The following is a 16,247-nucleotide window of genomic DNA, read 5'->3' on the forward strand; positions in this document are numbered from 1 at the left end:
TTTTAAGCTTTTTTTTTATTGACGGAAGAAGCTTTTTTTGGAAACAATTTCAGTGGCTGGAGTACAAGGGAACCTGCTGGAAGACGAAATTAACTACTTAATGACAATTTATCAAATGTTCTGCGCACGCGCTCAGGTATTAAATGAAAAGCAAGGTCAAACTTTTGCGTCATGTTTTGACATATCTTTCCTCTTCAGGGCATTAGTGAAATTTTAATTTATAATACGTGAATAGATAAGCTTTTTAAAGTTACTGCAAGTGCCGCAGGCCTTTATCAGAACAGTACCACTCGTGGTGTGAACAGCTTCTCTTCGACTGAGTCTCTGAACCCCTATTCTTACAAAAGATTACCAAACGTTTCTGTTTAAAATTGGATGATTTTAATGGTCAAGTCTAGTTGATTGCGAAACACTTCCTCTGGCGATCAAAGATGCGGTTCATAATGCTATGTTTGCTGTTTATCAACCCAGGTTATTCGCACTACTACAGAAACTACAGCGACCAAGGTTAGATTTCCTTTGGTTTTTAGAATTTCCCACGTATTAACGCAAAGTGAATTGTCGTGCGTTCAGGAAAAGAGAGAAAATGAAAGTACACTCGCAAATGCGAATTGTTCTTTTCCGTCCATCACTTATTCTGAGGAATCAAAATTTTTAAAAGGGGTCAACTTGGGGTGATTGTTTCTGTTTTAGTTTATCATTTTTATTTGGAACGTTCTTCTAATTTTACTGAGTTGTAATTTCGCGTAAAATTTCAGCGCCTTTGGGTATCTGCTGAGGTTTTTTTTTTATTAAAACGCTGAATATCACTAGTTTAGCGTATACTTGAATATTGTGTGTTGATGAAGTGTCCTTCACGTTTCGTTCAATATGCGCCCATTTCTAAGATAAACAAACTTTTATCTCTTGACTTTTTAGAATTCAATTATGCAGGTAGTTTCGATGAGTTTTGAAAAAAGTAGGCTTTTTTCGGCCTTGATGAATGCTTGGAAGCGTAATGCATTTAATCCATCTCTTTGTGATACCGCGAATCTCTTCTTCTCTCCTCAAACCTGTTTCTTTTCTTGAAAATTTTGGGTATCTAATTTACGATTTCTTATCTTTTCTCTTTGCTCTTCTTAGCTTATGGAAAAAAATGCTTTTTACTGCACATTTTTTCACCGTTGACTCTCTGCAAAACGTTTATGCGTCAGTTAGGAACATCATTTTATCTGGAATGATCGCTGCGGCGAAATAGTAACTTCAGTGTTTGCGCAGAATGACTGTACAGATCGGAGGAAAGTTCTGCTGCCGGTCTTTTTGAGAATGACGTGAGATTTTTATCAGATAGTTGGGTTTTCAGGCACTTGTTACGCCGCAGAGTTACGTGGCTCCTATGACATTCTTATTTAGTAAACTTAAAGAAAGCGGCAAACTAACAGAGTTTTGCCGTACAATAATATACTTATTGTATTTCATCAATTATATCTTCTCTGCAGCTTTTGCATCATAATCAAACGAGCTATGGATAAATTTCAAAATGATAAGCTGAAAAAACACCGCGGACAGTTTACTATAACAAGCTACAGCTGCGACGGTAATCTACATTAACTTAGCTCCCATGCTGCTTTTGAATTAGGGAAACATATATTACACTGCTTCTAATAGCGTGGGAATTTTTTTATGAAAGTGTCATTTTCTTTCAGAATACTCAAAATAGATTACGTGCAGAAAAAATGTCTGTTTTCCCAACCGCAGCTTAGCCTTTTTCGCTTTTTAAGGTCATGATCAGTTGTCAGCGTAATTAACCTATACACGAAGTTCAGCTATATGAATAAGTCTTGGGTTTACTTTGTCAACATTCAATGGTTACACATCTCTTGTTGCATTAGTGAAAACAAAACAAAGGAAAACGAAATAGGAGCGTGGTTTACAATAAGTTCATTTCTTCCCCAAAACCCTTCAATTTTTTGCCATCAAAAAATACATTTTTTCACAAACATAAACGAAACCAAATTATTTTTTGTCTTGTAAAATTTATTTTGATAAAAGTATTTGCCCGAGGTTTCACTAAAGTCCAGACTTTTCTCAAAGATAAATTAATGTGTTGCGTGTCCTAATCGCATCATTGATCCAAGCCGTTGAATATTTCAACAGGAATTTGTCACGTCCTCAAATTTGATGAATTGTTTTTCACAGTTCAATGAAACAGCCATATAATATTGATCTTCTCGAGTATTTGTTTCCGCCCTGATCTATCGTTTCTTTTTCGAGAGACCAATTTTCATTGCTTTTTAATTCGGTTTTTAAACAAGAGAAAGTATTAATCTGTTTGTTTATGTATTATCCAATATTTTCTTTCGGTGGTTCATCAATTACATTGACGCATAAAAACCAAACAGTATGTTGACTGGTTCATGATAATAATAAGTTACTAATTTAGGTTCCAAGACTTGTAGTATGTTGTCGATAGAAAATTCTGGGTTGTTAACATGGTGCCATGTCTACCACGTTCGCTTATAAATTAACTCTCTCGATGAAAGTATTTTCCCATTTGCGTTGCCATTTATAATTTAGTAGGTAGAGCAGAGGAAACCATAGATTAGACGTTTGGATTTCGGTCGGGATAGTTTTGAGCTAAACTTGAAACGGATCTCTTTTGTGTTTTAATCTGAAGCTATTTGCGAAAATGTTTCACTTAAATTTACACAAATTTAGTTCACTTAAAACTTTTAGTTTAAACGTTGTTTTCTTTCAAATGTGTTTATGGAAACGAGACAGCCGGCCTGTTACTTAACTCAATCTTCGTTCTGTTGCATCCTCGCAAAATACTCAGGTTATCGGATAGACTAAGGCCAAATCTATGGCAAGCAGTGATATTTCTGCGACTGAGGTCCGAGAATGTGCGATGGGCAGAATGCCACTTATCCAGAATTGTCTTAAACTCGGCACAATTGGTGGCCATGCACAAGAAATTGGCAAAATACAATAAGCATTTGGACTACCAGTAGTGAAAAAGAAAGAACCTAAAACGAAAAGAATATCGGCAAAATACGATGTGTTTATATTTTAGGGATTTCTAATTGCCTGATCTTGTAAAATAATAGAAGGGAACTGCCCTACTTCGTTATCATGTACTCTTTCTTGGCTCTGTAAACCCATACGAATCAAATTTTGTGTCATTCATTCATAAATAACGCATCTTCTACAATTCAATGTTTCCCCTTAGGGAGGGTGGGGGGGGGGGTGGGTGTCATAAGTTCGACTACGAGAGAATTACCATTTTTTCTTCCAGAAGAGCTCTTGTTTATGACATAAGCTTCTACTATCTGCACTCAGCGAACAAGTCTCAACATAAGTTGTTTTTACTTTACAGAGTGCACCACATATGTTATTGCTGTTTTAATATACCGCTGATTGTCGACAGCTTTGTTAACGAGCTTAAGTTTGAGGGAACTGTTGAGTTGAGTATTCATAAGGATGAAATTTGACTACGTAGCTTTGTTTTTTCAAGATTAAGACAAGGTAACAGAAACACAATTTGAATTGTACCGCAGATGGTTTTATTTTCCACAAATGTTTTTTCTTTTATCTTATGTCTAAGTGAAGTGGAAATTATTTGGACAATCCGACCCCCCTGAGAGTTGAGGAAGAAATTAATTAAATGGTTGATTAAAAGAGGAAATGAGATTTGGAATAAATTCTCTTTTCTTGTAACTCGGGCTCCTTCGATATGAATTAAATCTACTGTAACTGGGATTTCATTGAAAAAATCACGGCAAACTCTCTCGTAATCGATATAAGCAAATTTTCAACGACATGAAAGTAGATCTTTGCTATACAGAGAGCTAAACTTTACTTAACAGCAAGCCACCATTTGTGAACAACAAAGCTAGATCATCATTCCACATGAGACATTCATTCTGACTCTGTGTCAATTGTTGGATACATAGATAGAGTCGAATGAGACAAAATAACATTATCTATGAGACGATTGGTAAGAAATATTCAAACATTATGAGACATGGAAAAAGAAAAACACCATGGAACCATTTTTAATAGGAGAAACAGTAGTCAAAATACTTGTTACAAAGTGACACCTATGAGTTCGTTAGCAGCTCCAAAACTCATTACTCAAAACTTACAGATAGCGGAGACACTGATCATAAAACTATGAATGAAATCCCTTGTTAGGGAACTGTATGGGCGCAAAACACACTGTGAACGTAATTGAAAGCAGAGTCATAATAATTTGCCGGCCAGTAGAGAACTTATACTAAAACAGTGCAATTGATTTTAATGTTTATATTTGTTTCTCTCGTGGAAAGGGCGTGCAGCACAAGGCTTGTCATATCGCGTGTTGTGATGCAATAAAACCCAGACACTAGAAGTTATCACTGAAAATTTTTACCTAGCGTGAAATTTTACGTTCCCTAATTCTGTGTCGATTTTCAATTCATATGTACAGAATATTTAAGTAAAGATAGAAATGTATGACTTTGAAAATGCAAAGTAGTCAAAGCTGGCTATGATTAAAATTAAATTTGGTCACGTATGCTTTAGGAAATTTCCGTACCTTAACGTGACTATGTGAGTTGAGTCACTTTCCAAGAGTTACCGACTTAACAAAAATTGGTTTCTGAAAAAACTGTACTCTTTTTTTTCTCTGGATTCTAATTTTTAAAACCTTGAGGAAGAGATTGGGGTATTTTATTTAAGTGCCCTTCATCAAGCACTGTCATAAAAGTCTAAATCAAATCGATCGGTTGGATTCATGTTTTGTCCGTCACAGACCCCACAGCGAAATGTTATTGGGAATTTTTGAGGTAGTTGACACGTACTCGCATTTCAGATCTTCTGCCTGATTCTCCATGTATTTCATTGAATAAACTTTTATTGACATATGAACAATTTTGTAATATTTTTTACAAAATTCCCGGTCACTTTCGAAATCCAGTGATGACACAAAGGTAACTTTATTAATTAATCAAATTTTAATTTCCTTTTCAAGTTTCATTTGTACCGACTTGTGGGCCTATGACATGAACTAAGTAACTGTGAGAAACATTGTGTTTTACTTAATGGTGATCATCTATACCACAAATTCTAAAATACCTTCTAGAATCGTCCGGGAACCACCCGCCATTGACTATGCAATCGTGAAGACTTTTGATGTTGGCATTGACAGAAAAACCGTCGTAAAATATTTATTTCTCCCCTAGCTTGCTTTAGTTGATAATTTTTTCTTCTGTCTCGCGCACTGTCCTCCTCAATCAAGCTGGTGACATCATATTCCTTTTTTTCGTTTTAAAACAGCGGCCGTTTCTGTTGAGATTTTTTTTGAGCGGATTGTTTGCGTTACTCTTTGTGGCTCTCCAATTCTTTGTTTTGTGTATTCTATCAGCTCAAACCGCTGTCCCTAGGACACAAAAACATCTACAGTATGTTGAGCGGACGAAAACAATTTACATTTCCTTCATTGGTAATCCGGTCTTCAAGTGCAGTAATTACTAATAGAAAGTTGTGCAAATTACTTTTGCAAAACTGTCGAAATGAAGATAAATTTGAGAATTGTGGTAGCTTTATTCATCTCTTAGGTATTCCTGTCTGTCATCATTAATTCATAGATGCTTACAAAACAGTTTAGTTGTTTAGTCGAAGTCTCTTCTGCTGCGGTATGTGGTTGGGTGATATGTTTTGTCGATGCCTTGTTTTTTTTGTCTTGAAAGCATTATCTTTCTTCATTTCAAAATATGCTTTAGGCACTAAAACTTGGCGTTATTCCTTTAGTTGCAAAGTCCAACGTATGAGTACAGGTTGTCTAAATCACACGTGTTCATTGGAAGTCGTAACGAAGGCAGATGTTTTTAACAAATCGGTCAGCGGAATGTACTCTCTGAAACGAAGTGCACGCAATACTCAGAAAATAACACACACTGAAGTTCTAATTTAGTGCGTGGGGCAGGAAACCATGCAGTCGACAGTATGCAAAAGTTGTCGAATTGCACCATATCTTGGTTATTTCAATACCGGAATCTCCTTATGTTGCTTTGTATACTGTTTGGAAGCGTAATTCTAAATATTTGCTCTGCAGTATGAGATATCTCTTGGCAGCAGTTACTTTACTCTCGGTTTTTATGGAAAATGGGCTACAGGAGCTTGTTGAAGTCAGTTCCTCATTGGCAAATATAACAGGTTCTTATCCAACACTTAGACACACAATTTCAATTACTTTTTAGCCCATTAAATAAAATTTGGAGATTTGAACCTGACCGCTTCTCCTCTTTTGCTGCAGCTAATTGCCGTATACCACTTGGGATGGCGAGTGGAGCGATAAAGAACGAACAGATCACAGCATCATCAGTTTATAATGAAGAATTCTCAAAATTTGGAGCACATCGGGCTCGACTCAATTTAACGAGAGGTTACAGAGCCGACCGAAAACAAAGCGGCGGTTGGATTAAAGTGGAGTTAGAGAAGCAAATGGTGATAACTGGAATTGCTACTCAAGGATACGGCGATCCTCGAGTTCCCGAATGGACCGAACAGTACATGGTCATGTATTCAAACGGCGGAGATTATCTGTACTTTCAAAACCTGGAAGGTGACTTAAAAGTAAGTCGTTAGCGGCGACGAAATGCTGCTGTTAGTCAGATTACCAATCGTTTTGAAATTCACATCAATCCTCTATGAAGGTTCGGTCAGATTTCTTCCAAAGCAAGATGTAGCATTTGTTTTGGATTTTAGTTAAAAGGGATTATCTAGAAATTAAATGCATCGTTACACAAGTTTATTAAGTCATATGAAAGTTGCTGATTTCGGTTTATCAGTGGGAGAGTTCCAATTACGATATGTGCCTTACATATTAGTCTGCTCTCAAGACGATGATGCGAATTGAGCTATGAAATTAATAAGGTCACCCCTACATTTTGAGCCATTCTGTTGCTTGAGGAGGTTAGCTAGCATGAAATTAACCATAATTCTGTCGACGATAAAATGAAATTAGCTCGGTAGGAGTTGCAGGTGCCGCGAAAAACGTTTTTCTCAAAAAACTTAAACACTAACAAAATTCCCTCATCGTATTTAATGAACTCTGTAAACCGTAACTAAGTGTTAGGAGCTTTAGGGTTAAAAACTATCTCAGTTTCTCATTGTAGCATAAAAGAAGTTCTTGCCGCCACCACAACGAATTTAATAATTAAACACCTTTTTTTACAAGAAGCGCATGCCTAAGCCCTCTTTCCAATCCGTTTGCTGAATACAAAAAGACTATCATGCTAATTTTAATCAAATAAAAATTTATTATCAGCTTTTCTGAACTTGTTGAGGAGAAGAATCCGCCCGCTTTTGTGAGCATAATAATATTTGTAAAAGAGTTACGCTGTGAGTGGAAATAGACATATGAATTTTGTATTGTATCGTCTGACATGTGGCTGCTATCTTATTAAATTCACTTCAAATTGATTAAATTTCATATCATTTCGATTGAAAGAAAATCGCAGATGATGATAAGTGCTACTTTGGAGGAAAAAGAGCTTTAAATACTAATATCTGATCGGTCTAGCTAAGCGATGTTCAAAAAATGTACGGAAGTTGGTCATAAAATTGATAAATTAATAAAGAGGTCTATTTGCGTTGCGGCACAGTACAAAGTTGCATTGATATTAATATCTGAAAAAATAGGAAACCATGTATCGTTTGTGTTTTTTTTGCGATTGTCTGAAAAACAAGATTACTATAGATTTTGGGGGAACGAACAATGGTATACATTTATGTTTTAGAGGTTATCCATCGTTATCATACTTAACGAAATAACGTTAACTGGTGTTTAGCCAATTCAACTAAGATAAATTTGTTGTAAATTTACATGTACATCTTTTCGCCTATGAGTTTGGCAGGAATTGATTTCTCATTTGAAAAGAAAATCATCGTAGTTTCTATCCAATGTCTGGATTAAGCAATTTCCGTTCTTGATTACATACCTAATTTTATTTCCCTATGCCACCGTCCGATTGACATGCATTTACTGGGGTCAATACGTATTATACCATGTTTTTTAAATTTTATTCCTTTTTTGTGGTCAGTACATGTAGATTATATTTGTTGTATAATTGTTATTACATTGTCTTCGGAAAGCATAGCAAGCTTAATTACTATTTAGTGACAATTACGTGCCACATGAATGTTGGTTGGAAATATGACCAACTGAATGTCAACGAGAGTATATATTTCTGAAATACAAAAGAAGAGGTCACTGATTGCAATGCCTGTGAAGTTTTTCAGAGATATGTTAGCTGTCGATAGCATGGCCTTCTATTTATCATAAACGAAATGGCGTCAGATTAGTTTTATCTGTCGAAGGCAGCAGACAGCCCTATAAAACTCATTTTTTATAAATATAAAATATTGCGATTAGAAACCGTTAATATATGTTTTTAATTTTCATATTCCCTGCTAAGATTTTCCCATTTTCCTAAATCTGCTGAGTGAAACTCTTACTTTTTCTTACGTTCTTATTGTTATCTTTGTAGACTTTTACTGGCAACAAGGATAGCAATAGCATTAGACGAAACGAGTTTCCACTTCCTCAAATTGCAACGTCCATTATGCTTATGGAGTCTGGAGTGCATGAAAACTTTGCAATCAGGATGGAGTTATATGGCTGTGAACCTGGTAGGAGTTGTGTAATTGATTGAAAATGATGCTTGTACATGTATTTCTTCACGTGTCAAATTTTTGTCAATTTATAGTCAGTTCCCCAAGGTCTACACATCAAGATCAGTCTGAAACATTGCACTATCACCATAGTAACTCAAATTCTAGTATCGATTGCAAAAAACACGTCTGTATACTTTTAGTGAGTTTTTAAGTGTTCACCAACATTCAGAGGACACTCGCTAAATGTGTTCACAGGGTGCTCGTTGAATTGTGTTTCTAGGTATTTGACATTTGGGCGACGAACGTGTCTATTCTATAAACTGTAATTTAGTCCGATCGATTGTGCAATATTTCGCTCGCTCGAATTGTTTTGAAAATCAGATTTCTTTTATGGATTCGTTCGATTGTTTTAGATCATGTTATTTTGACACCTATCCCGCTGACTTTTTCTGCTCGTCTGCTGTTTTCGAACCAGGGAACAAGAACATGGTTTGCACGCAAAGCGTCCTCACGACGGCGATCATCACGCAACACATTTCAAAGCTACAGTTTTCCGTCCCTATAGGTCTCCCAGATTTGCCACACTCGCAAATTATGTTAACCACAACCGCTTCAAATTCTGTCAACACGTTGTTTTATTTTTATTCCTTAAGATTCCTGTAACAAATGGGTTGGCAGATACAAAAAAAAAATAATAATTAGAAAAAAAGAAAAAAAAGAAAACGCTCACATTCTCAGTTCAAAGTTTATTTCTTTCATTTCATGTGACTTCTTTTCGCATGGTTTTTCATAACCTCTCTAGCGGCTTATATTTCCATTGAGAATTCACGTCGTATGGAAATTTGTTCAAGGTGGCGTTTTTGCCATTGTTTTTCTTTTAGGTCAAGAACTTATTATAAATATTAGAAAGTCTTTTGCCCTACTTATCACACGTCCCTTTTGTAATTATTGGCCGGAGTTTGTTTGTGGATACATTCATCCTGGCCAAATAATCCGCTTAGATTGCACCACACGTGCCTCAAATTTTCAACAAGGTATTCTGTTTATGTGCTTTTACATCGATACCTTGATATGATCTAGTGAAGCGGGCTCTACTGCGGGTTGTTTGCCGGTAAAATTAGTATAATATACTCCTTTTATCTTTTGTTGTGCTTTAGCTTAGATACTTTATCGAGGTTTGCGATATGAGAATTGCGTTTTGTTTAATTACACAGTCCACCATGGGCGACTGCAGTTCTTTATTGGGGTTTGCATACCAAATGTACCCGTGTCACAGTTATAAACTTGGGTATTCAATAAGCTTGTCCTCATTGTACTCTTAAAATGCTCAAAATTTGCTCACTGGAATTCCAAAAAGTTGCTAAAAAATTGCTCAAAATGCAAAAAGTTGCATAAATTGACTGATATTTTCATATAAACGCTATTTAAAAGTTTTATTTTTCGGCCTTCACAATAATTGCTAATAACCTTGGTCAATAAAAATAGCTTAAAACTAAGCTTTAAAGAGTTAATTGCGAATGTAGGGGGAATTCAAGAATACTCTTACGTCTAACGGAACAAAACGTATGGTTCATTTGACGCCTTTCCGAAAGCCATTTTAGCGGATTATCCGTTATAATCTTAGGTAAGGATCGCAATAAGCCCGCGAAACGCTGCCAAGTGACAGGTAGTGTGTTCGAAAGGTTGATAAACATTCATGAAATACGCATAAATTGAAGTTTTCCATCGCTGACGATGCTATGTTTTTCTCAAAAATTGCTCAGAAAGGCAAAGATTGCTCGAGGTTGCTAGAACTGGAAAAAGTTACTCAAAACGCAAGGACTTACGAGCACAATCGGGACTGGCCTAGTATTAAATAGAGTTTTACAGTCCCTCTCGATGGTCATAGTAATGAAATAAATCATATTTGCTAAATTGTTACCTTGAGTGAAACATTCAAACCAAAGGATGAAAATTGATGCAGAGAGTATTATGACGAATTCTAAATAGGTTTTTCAGCCAAATCTGCAAAGGGATTATCTTTACTATTTCTCTGTCTACTAATGACGGCTTGAGTTTTCCGAAAAGTTTTTCCATATGATGACGCAGTTAAAAGAAGTCGAAATCGCTGGAAATAAGGCGTAAGAGCCCAGACTACCTAAGTACTTGTCAACTTGAAAGTGTTGAAATCTCCAGAAAAATCAGGTGCCAATAATTATTCGTACATCATCAACCACTTGAAAACTTTAAATTCTTTCAGGCACATGTATATAATAACTCTTCCTGTGTTTTTTCCAGTCGATTTGGAATTTTTGATTTTTTATATTTGTAGATGGAAATTAAGAAAACTTTTGTAAGTCTCACCGAGCACGAACACGTACTACCAAAAAACTCAACCCACACGTGTCTCATTAGGTTCGTGAATTGAGCCCGGACCACAGTAGTAGTAGGAGTACGTTCTCTCGCTACTGCGCAATTCTGGCTCTCCGCATATTCAACAAAAATCATTGTTGTGTGTAGTAATTGCCACTTAATCACATGCGCTTGCTATTTTCAACTATTATGCTGAAAGCTAAATGGAAGCCTCAAAGCAATTTACTGTTGCCACTATCGTATCGTCATGCGTTAGCCATTTTGGTGACTCGTCCGTTTCCACCGCAAGCTTCTCTCGTTGCCTGGCGCACGGTAGAGAGCAAATCCTCTATTCTCGGGTCTCCGGTTTAAATGTATCCACCATACACATCATCCTGCCTTAGGCTCCATGAACCCTATCTTTGGTTTTTATTAAAAGAAGAATTGGGGTGCCCTCCAACTAAGACCAGTGGTTCTCTTAAGGCCTATTTACACGGCACGACTTTGTCGCATGCGACAAGCTTACGACAGGCCTACGACATGACTTATTAGTCGTAAGCGAGTTGTAGGTTTGATTTACACGAAACAATTCGTGTCGTAAGCCTGTCGTAAGCTTGTCGCATGCGACAAAGTCGTACCGTGTAAATAGGCCCTTAGATTACTTTTCTCTCAGCTTGGACATGTTTTCGGTAAGAAATATGCTTTCAACTTAAGGGATAGGGCGAGGAAAATAGTGGCTTCTAGGAATAACTGGAAATACAGTTGAAACTACTTGAAACAGCGCCAAATTCGTCACACCCTGCAAAACCATGTTTTGAAAATAATGTGTTATTGTATGTATAGCTGGCGAAGGTGCTAGAATGATCATTGAGGATACGTCCATAATTGTTTTTGGAACCAAGTAAGATATTGTGTCTAATTTTGCTTCTTGTATTTGGAAGCCTGTAACCTCATTTTGGTTCAGTCACGTACCTTTATTCAAGTAAGACCAATGTTGAGGTATGACGATGGGCTAACGTTCGAAACGTCGGCTTTGAAACTTATCACGGTGGCCAATTTACGTTGTCAACTGAGTTGATAATACTAAATTACCTTGTTTTTTTTCGACGCGGCACCACAGTTTCTCTAGACACTTACCCCCCTTTATTTAATGTCAATTTTTTTTCTTTTTCGGATTTGTGAAATTTTCCATACGCGTTGCATGGTATCCGCTTCGACACTTGAAACAAATTACCATTAAGCCAATATATTTTAGATACCATATGAAATTAGATCTTAGTTGATTCGGCACGTACTTAAGATAAAGGAATCAAGAAAGAAAACAAATCAGAGTTTTCCCAAAGATTCGAAAGCCAAACCTTCCTAATTCGCTTTCAATGCTTCAGCACGGAGCCATAGTGAACTCGTTGCTGAACTAGGTTATGTAAAAGGTGTAGCAAAGGTTCTATCTATCTACATTTAGTGTAGATCAATCCTTACTTGTTAATAGACTTGGTAAAACAAAGACAGAGAACAATAATGTACGTTTGGCAGGTATCTATTGGATCTTAAATACTGATTTAAGAGAATTGACCGAGTGGTGAGTTAGGATTCTGGGCTTGTAATCCGGCTTTTGGGACTGGGCACAAGCCTTAGCCATGCCACCACGCCACCATGCCATCCAGTAGGTTTGTTCTTTGTGGCCTGAGCTTAACTCAGTGGTTGCACGTTGTACATACTAATGTTTATGCCTACACTACACTGATCACTGACAAATCGTCTATGGAGAAATTTGATCGTTAATCTATATGGTTTACAGGTTATTACTTCGTGGTTTGGCTTTTGCTTGGAGATTTTACCTTTTCAACAACTTATCTTGATAAGCAAGAGGTGGAATACCAAGCTACATCGGACGGCGTCGTGGACGAGGTATGAGGTGTCTGCGTTATTTTATTTGATGAAGCCACCAATACGGCCTCGTGATTTTCAGAACTGGCAGGGCATTATCAATTCAATTTTTTTCAGACAATTTTCCTCGTATTTCCTTAAATTTCGAATGAAAGCAAATTATGAAATGAAAATATAACGCTCGAAATTTTCGAACTTCCTTGGCGGAAAAAGTCATCCGCATGTGACAAAGATTTAAAAGGTTTTGTTTTTTAAGACCAACTTTTTTTTTCAACGGTTCACTAGAAAAAAAAAGCAAGCTAACAAACAAACAAACAAAAGCAGGAAATCCCTGAAAATACTTGCTCTGTAAAAATTTCCACTTTGCGTTTCCTTCGTAGCTTAACGGTTTGTTTCCTTTTTTTCCTTGTAGGTGGTACTTGCTCTGAAAAGAACTCCTGGTTTCCTGTCTGCTAGTCTGCTACAGTTTAGGTTGGTTTTTTGGCGGTTGTTGACTAATTTAAGTGGCTAGATTTGTTTGATATCCTTCAAGTGGTTGCTAATAAATTTAAGACCAAAAATGTTATCTTTGACCTCTTCTCGAGATCAGTAACAGCCTGGAATTCAGAAACTTCAACTGAACGGACCGACTATCCTATGCATATTTAGGCCTTGCTCCAAACAGACTCACTCTTATGTTTTCGACTTGAGTTGTGTGCCATTCTAGAACAAGGTGATATGTAATTGTACTTCGTGAGTTACTTGAATGTTCTGGTGTTATATGGAGAAATTTTGGTGATCTTTATACCAGGAGGCTCTATCATTTGATTTTTATTCCTTAGCCCACAGGCGTCCGGTGCCGAGATAAAGCTCAAAGCAGAGTTGAAGATCGAATGTATTGAAGCCAACGTGCACGGTATAACAGCTGCTCTGACAAGCTTCATGCAAATGGAACCAGGGCTTTTCGACACGCATTACATCAAACTGCAGTACCCTTGTAAGTCAAATCCAATACTTACCTTCAGTCTGAGTAATTCTTTTGTATGGCTTGATAATGAATACCAAGACCGTACGGGTTGGTCTTGCATTTACAGTGATAGAGATGATGTATTCTTAAATTCGATTGCAGTCAAAATTTTGAAAATAAAATCGAAATTGATCAACACCGTGTTTTTTAATGATTTGTACTTATTATTTTTGGCAGTGGATTATAAATGTCGGCCGCCTGACGTACATATTCATCTTAACAAAACGCACAGAAAGGCAGCGAGGATAACGGCAGTCGACATGTTTGTAATCATTGGAGAGGTGACTGCTCACTGCAACTCTTCCTCTTCTTTGTTGCTTCTGTCGTGGGAAAGGAGCAAGGTGAATAAAGAAACCGGAGCATTCGCCGTGGGTCCATCCTTGGATAAATTTAGAGGCTCGAAGAACCTTACTATCGAACCAAGGACGCTATCTCCTGGCTTATACTATTTTAGACTAGTCGCTGAAATGACCGAGGAGGAAGGTGCTATTAATTCTGATTTTGGTTTTCTAGAAGTAGTCTTACCAGACATTGTTGCTAAGATCCGTGGAGAGAACATAGCAGTTAAGGGCACAGGCAAAATTATTCTAGACGCATCAGATTCTTATGACCCTTATGAAAAGAATCTGAAAGACCAGGGATTGGTCTTTACATGGCTCTGCCGAAGGGAAGAAGAAGATTTCTCGAACGTTCAGTTGCTTCCAATCGACCAATCCAATGGAAGAGATAAGGTCCTTGGAGGATGCTTTGGATATGGTGTCGGTGCGTTGAATACGACAGAACCTACGATTGAGATCGATATCAGTGGAATGATTTCGCAGAGTAGTTATGTTTTCAAGGTTATTGTTCAGAAAGATAACAGGAGCTCCTCTGCCAATCACAGTCTATTGATAGCGTCGTCCATTTCCTTTGCTATCAGGTGGGTTATTTGAAGGTATATCTGTCTATTCAGAATGCTTCCAACAGTGGCCCTATGGCGTTCATGCTTTGTAAAAGAGACCGGTGATACATCTGACATATCGAGTTTACGAGCCTCACGCAGATCCCAGCCTCACGCAGATCCCAGAAGCCAAAAGGCATCGGAAGTAATATATGCAGGCAGAATCAGATTCCAAGGTATAATGTTATGATGTTAATTCTTAGCTGTTTTTATTATCAGGTGCAAAACAAACTGTGGTGATAGAGTCACCGCCAATAAGCGAATGGTGATCGAGTCCACATGCACAGGGCTCTCCTGCAAAACAATCAAGTCGTATAACTGGACACTTTACATGGTCGACCCTTGGAGCGTTAATGAAACGTGGATAGAAGAAAAGTTGGGGGATAAGATACTCACCGAGCTAGACAGTCCAATTCTGGTGTTCAAAGGAAAATTAAACCAATGGGAGAACTCTCTAATGGATGACGGAACCTACAGGCTGAGAGGCATAGTTCATCTGACAGATGGCACCACGGAAGAGAGCGAGATCTCTTTCAGAACTAACTCAGCTCCTTATCCTATCCATAATTACTCAGGCTGTAAAGTGAATCCTAAGAAAGGGCATGCAGTGACCACGGAGTTTTTCATTTCCTGTGATGGGTGGTATGATGATGACTTACCTCTCAGTTATGAGTTTAGGTACGTCGAGTCAGCTTACAATTCGGTAGATTTCGAGTTTAACTTAGGGAAGCTGTCGATTTCTTGCCCAAATCTTGGTTAAAAATATTTTCTTTAGGTGAGTTGACACCTTCAGTTGCCTCGGTTTCGAGTTGCACGAACTAATCAAGTGTGAGTCAAATTGAGTTCCAGTTTTGTTTCCCTGTGGAGTCAATGAGTCTTGATTTCTTGGTTATTAAGTGAAGGTTTACAAGAGATGGTCTCACTTACATCTGTCAACGTAGAACATGACTCATCCTTTCTTCTCTGGTTCTTATTCCTTGCAGCTATCACACAAACACTGGTTTTGTGGTTGTGCAAAAAGGATCATCACCTAATGCAACAGCGAGACTACCTCTAGGGGATCCACTACACGACTATGCAATAGCATTGGAGATACAGATCTTGGATTCCCTTGGAGCGAGCACGCTGGAAATCCTTGTTGCAATGGTATGTTTCATACTAAAAAGGTTTGTTTTTTACTTTGGATGTCATGCATTTGATCTAAAATTTCTGAGGGAAAGCGCTTCGAATTTTTGCTTCTTTCAGCATGTTGTTTCATTTAAAGGTTAAACGATATCCGCTCCAGCTGCAATTCATCCAAGCTAACCCTTGGATGAGATGTCAGTCCCTTGCAGGTTACCCTTACGCCCTCCCCCCTCACTTCAGAGGTAAAATAAATCCTTAACGCGGTGATATATCGGTCTCTAAGCGAAGACTGCCTGTGTCACTAATTAAAACCTGTACAAA

General features: G+C 37.5%; 1 protein-coding gene across 2 annotated transcripts in view; it reads left to right on the forward strand.

Annotated features, from left to right (window-relative positions):
* The first annotated feature begins 304 nt into the window (after positions 1-304).
* The window catches only part of LOC131769954 (polycystin-1-like protein 2), a 28,132-nt gene continuing 12,189 nt past the window's right edge, over positions 305-16,247 (forward strand). The window contains exons 1-9 of one of the 2 annotated variants that reach the window (XM_059085682.2): positions 305-507; positions 6,275-6,594; positions 8,511-8,652; positions 12,767-12,876; positions 13,268-13,326; positions 13,677-13,831; positions 14,039-14,780; positions 15,021-15,479; positions 15,785-15,947. In XM_059085682.2, coding sequence (XP_058941665.2) covers positions 432-507; positions 6,275-6,594; positions 8,511-8,652; positions 12,767-12,876; positions 13,268-13,326; positions 13,677-13,831; positions 14,039-14,780; positions 15,021-15,479; positions 15,785-15,947 — 2,226 coding nt within the window. In that variant the 5' untranslated portion in view covers positions 305-431. Of the gene's footprint in view, positions 508-6,053; positions 6,175-6,274; positions 6,595-8,510; positions 8,653-12,766; positions 12,877-13,267; positions 13,327-13,676; positions 13,832-14,038; positions 14,781-15,020; positions 15,480-15,784; positions 15,948-16,247 lie in introns of those variants that run through there. The other variant, XM_066169564.1, reaches the window with a different exon arrangement.

Source organism: Pocillopora verrucosa, chromosome 7 (genome assembly GCF_036669915.1).
Source record: "Pocillopora verrucosa isolate sample1 chromosome 7, ASM3666991v2, whole genome shotgun sequence".
NCBI classification, from domain to species: Eukaryota; Metazoa; Cnidaria; class Anthozoa; order Scleractinia; family Pocilloporidae; genus Pocillopora; species Pocillopora verrucosa.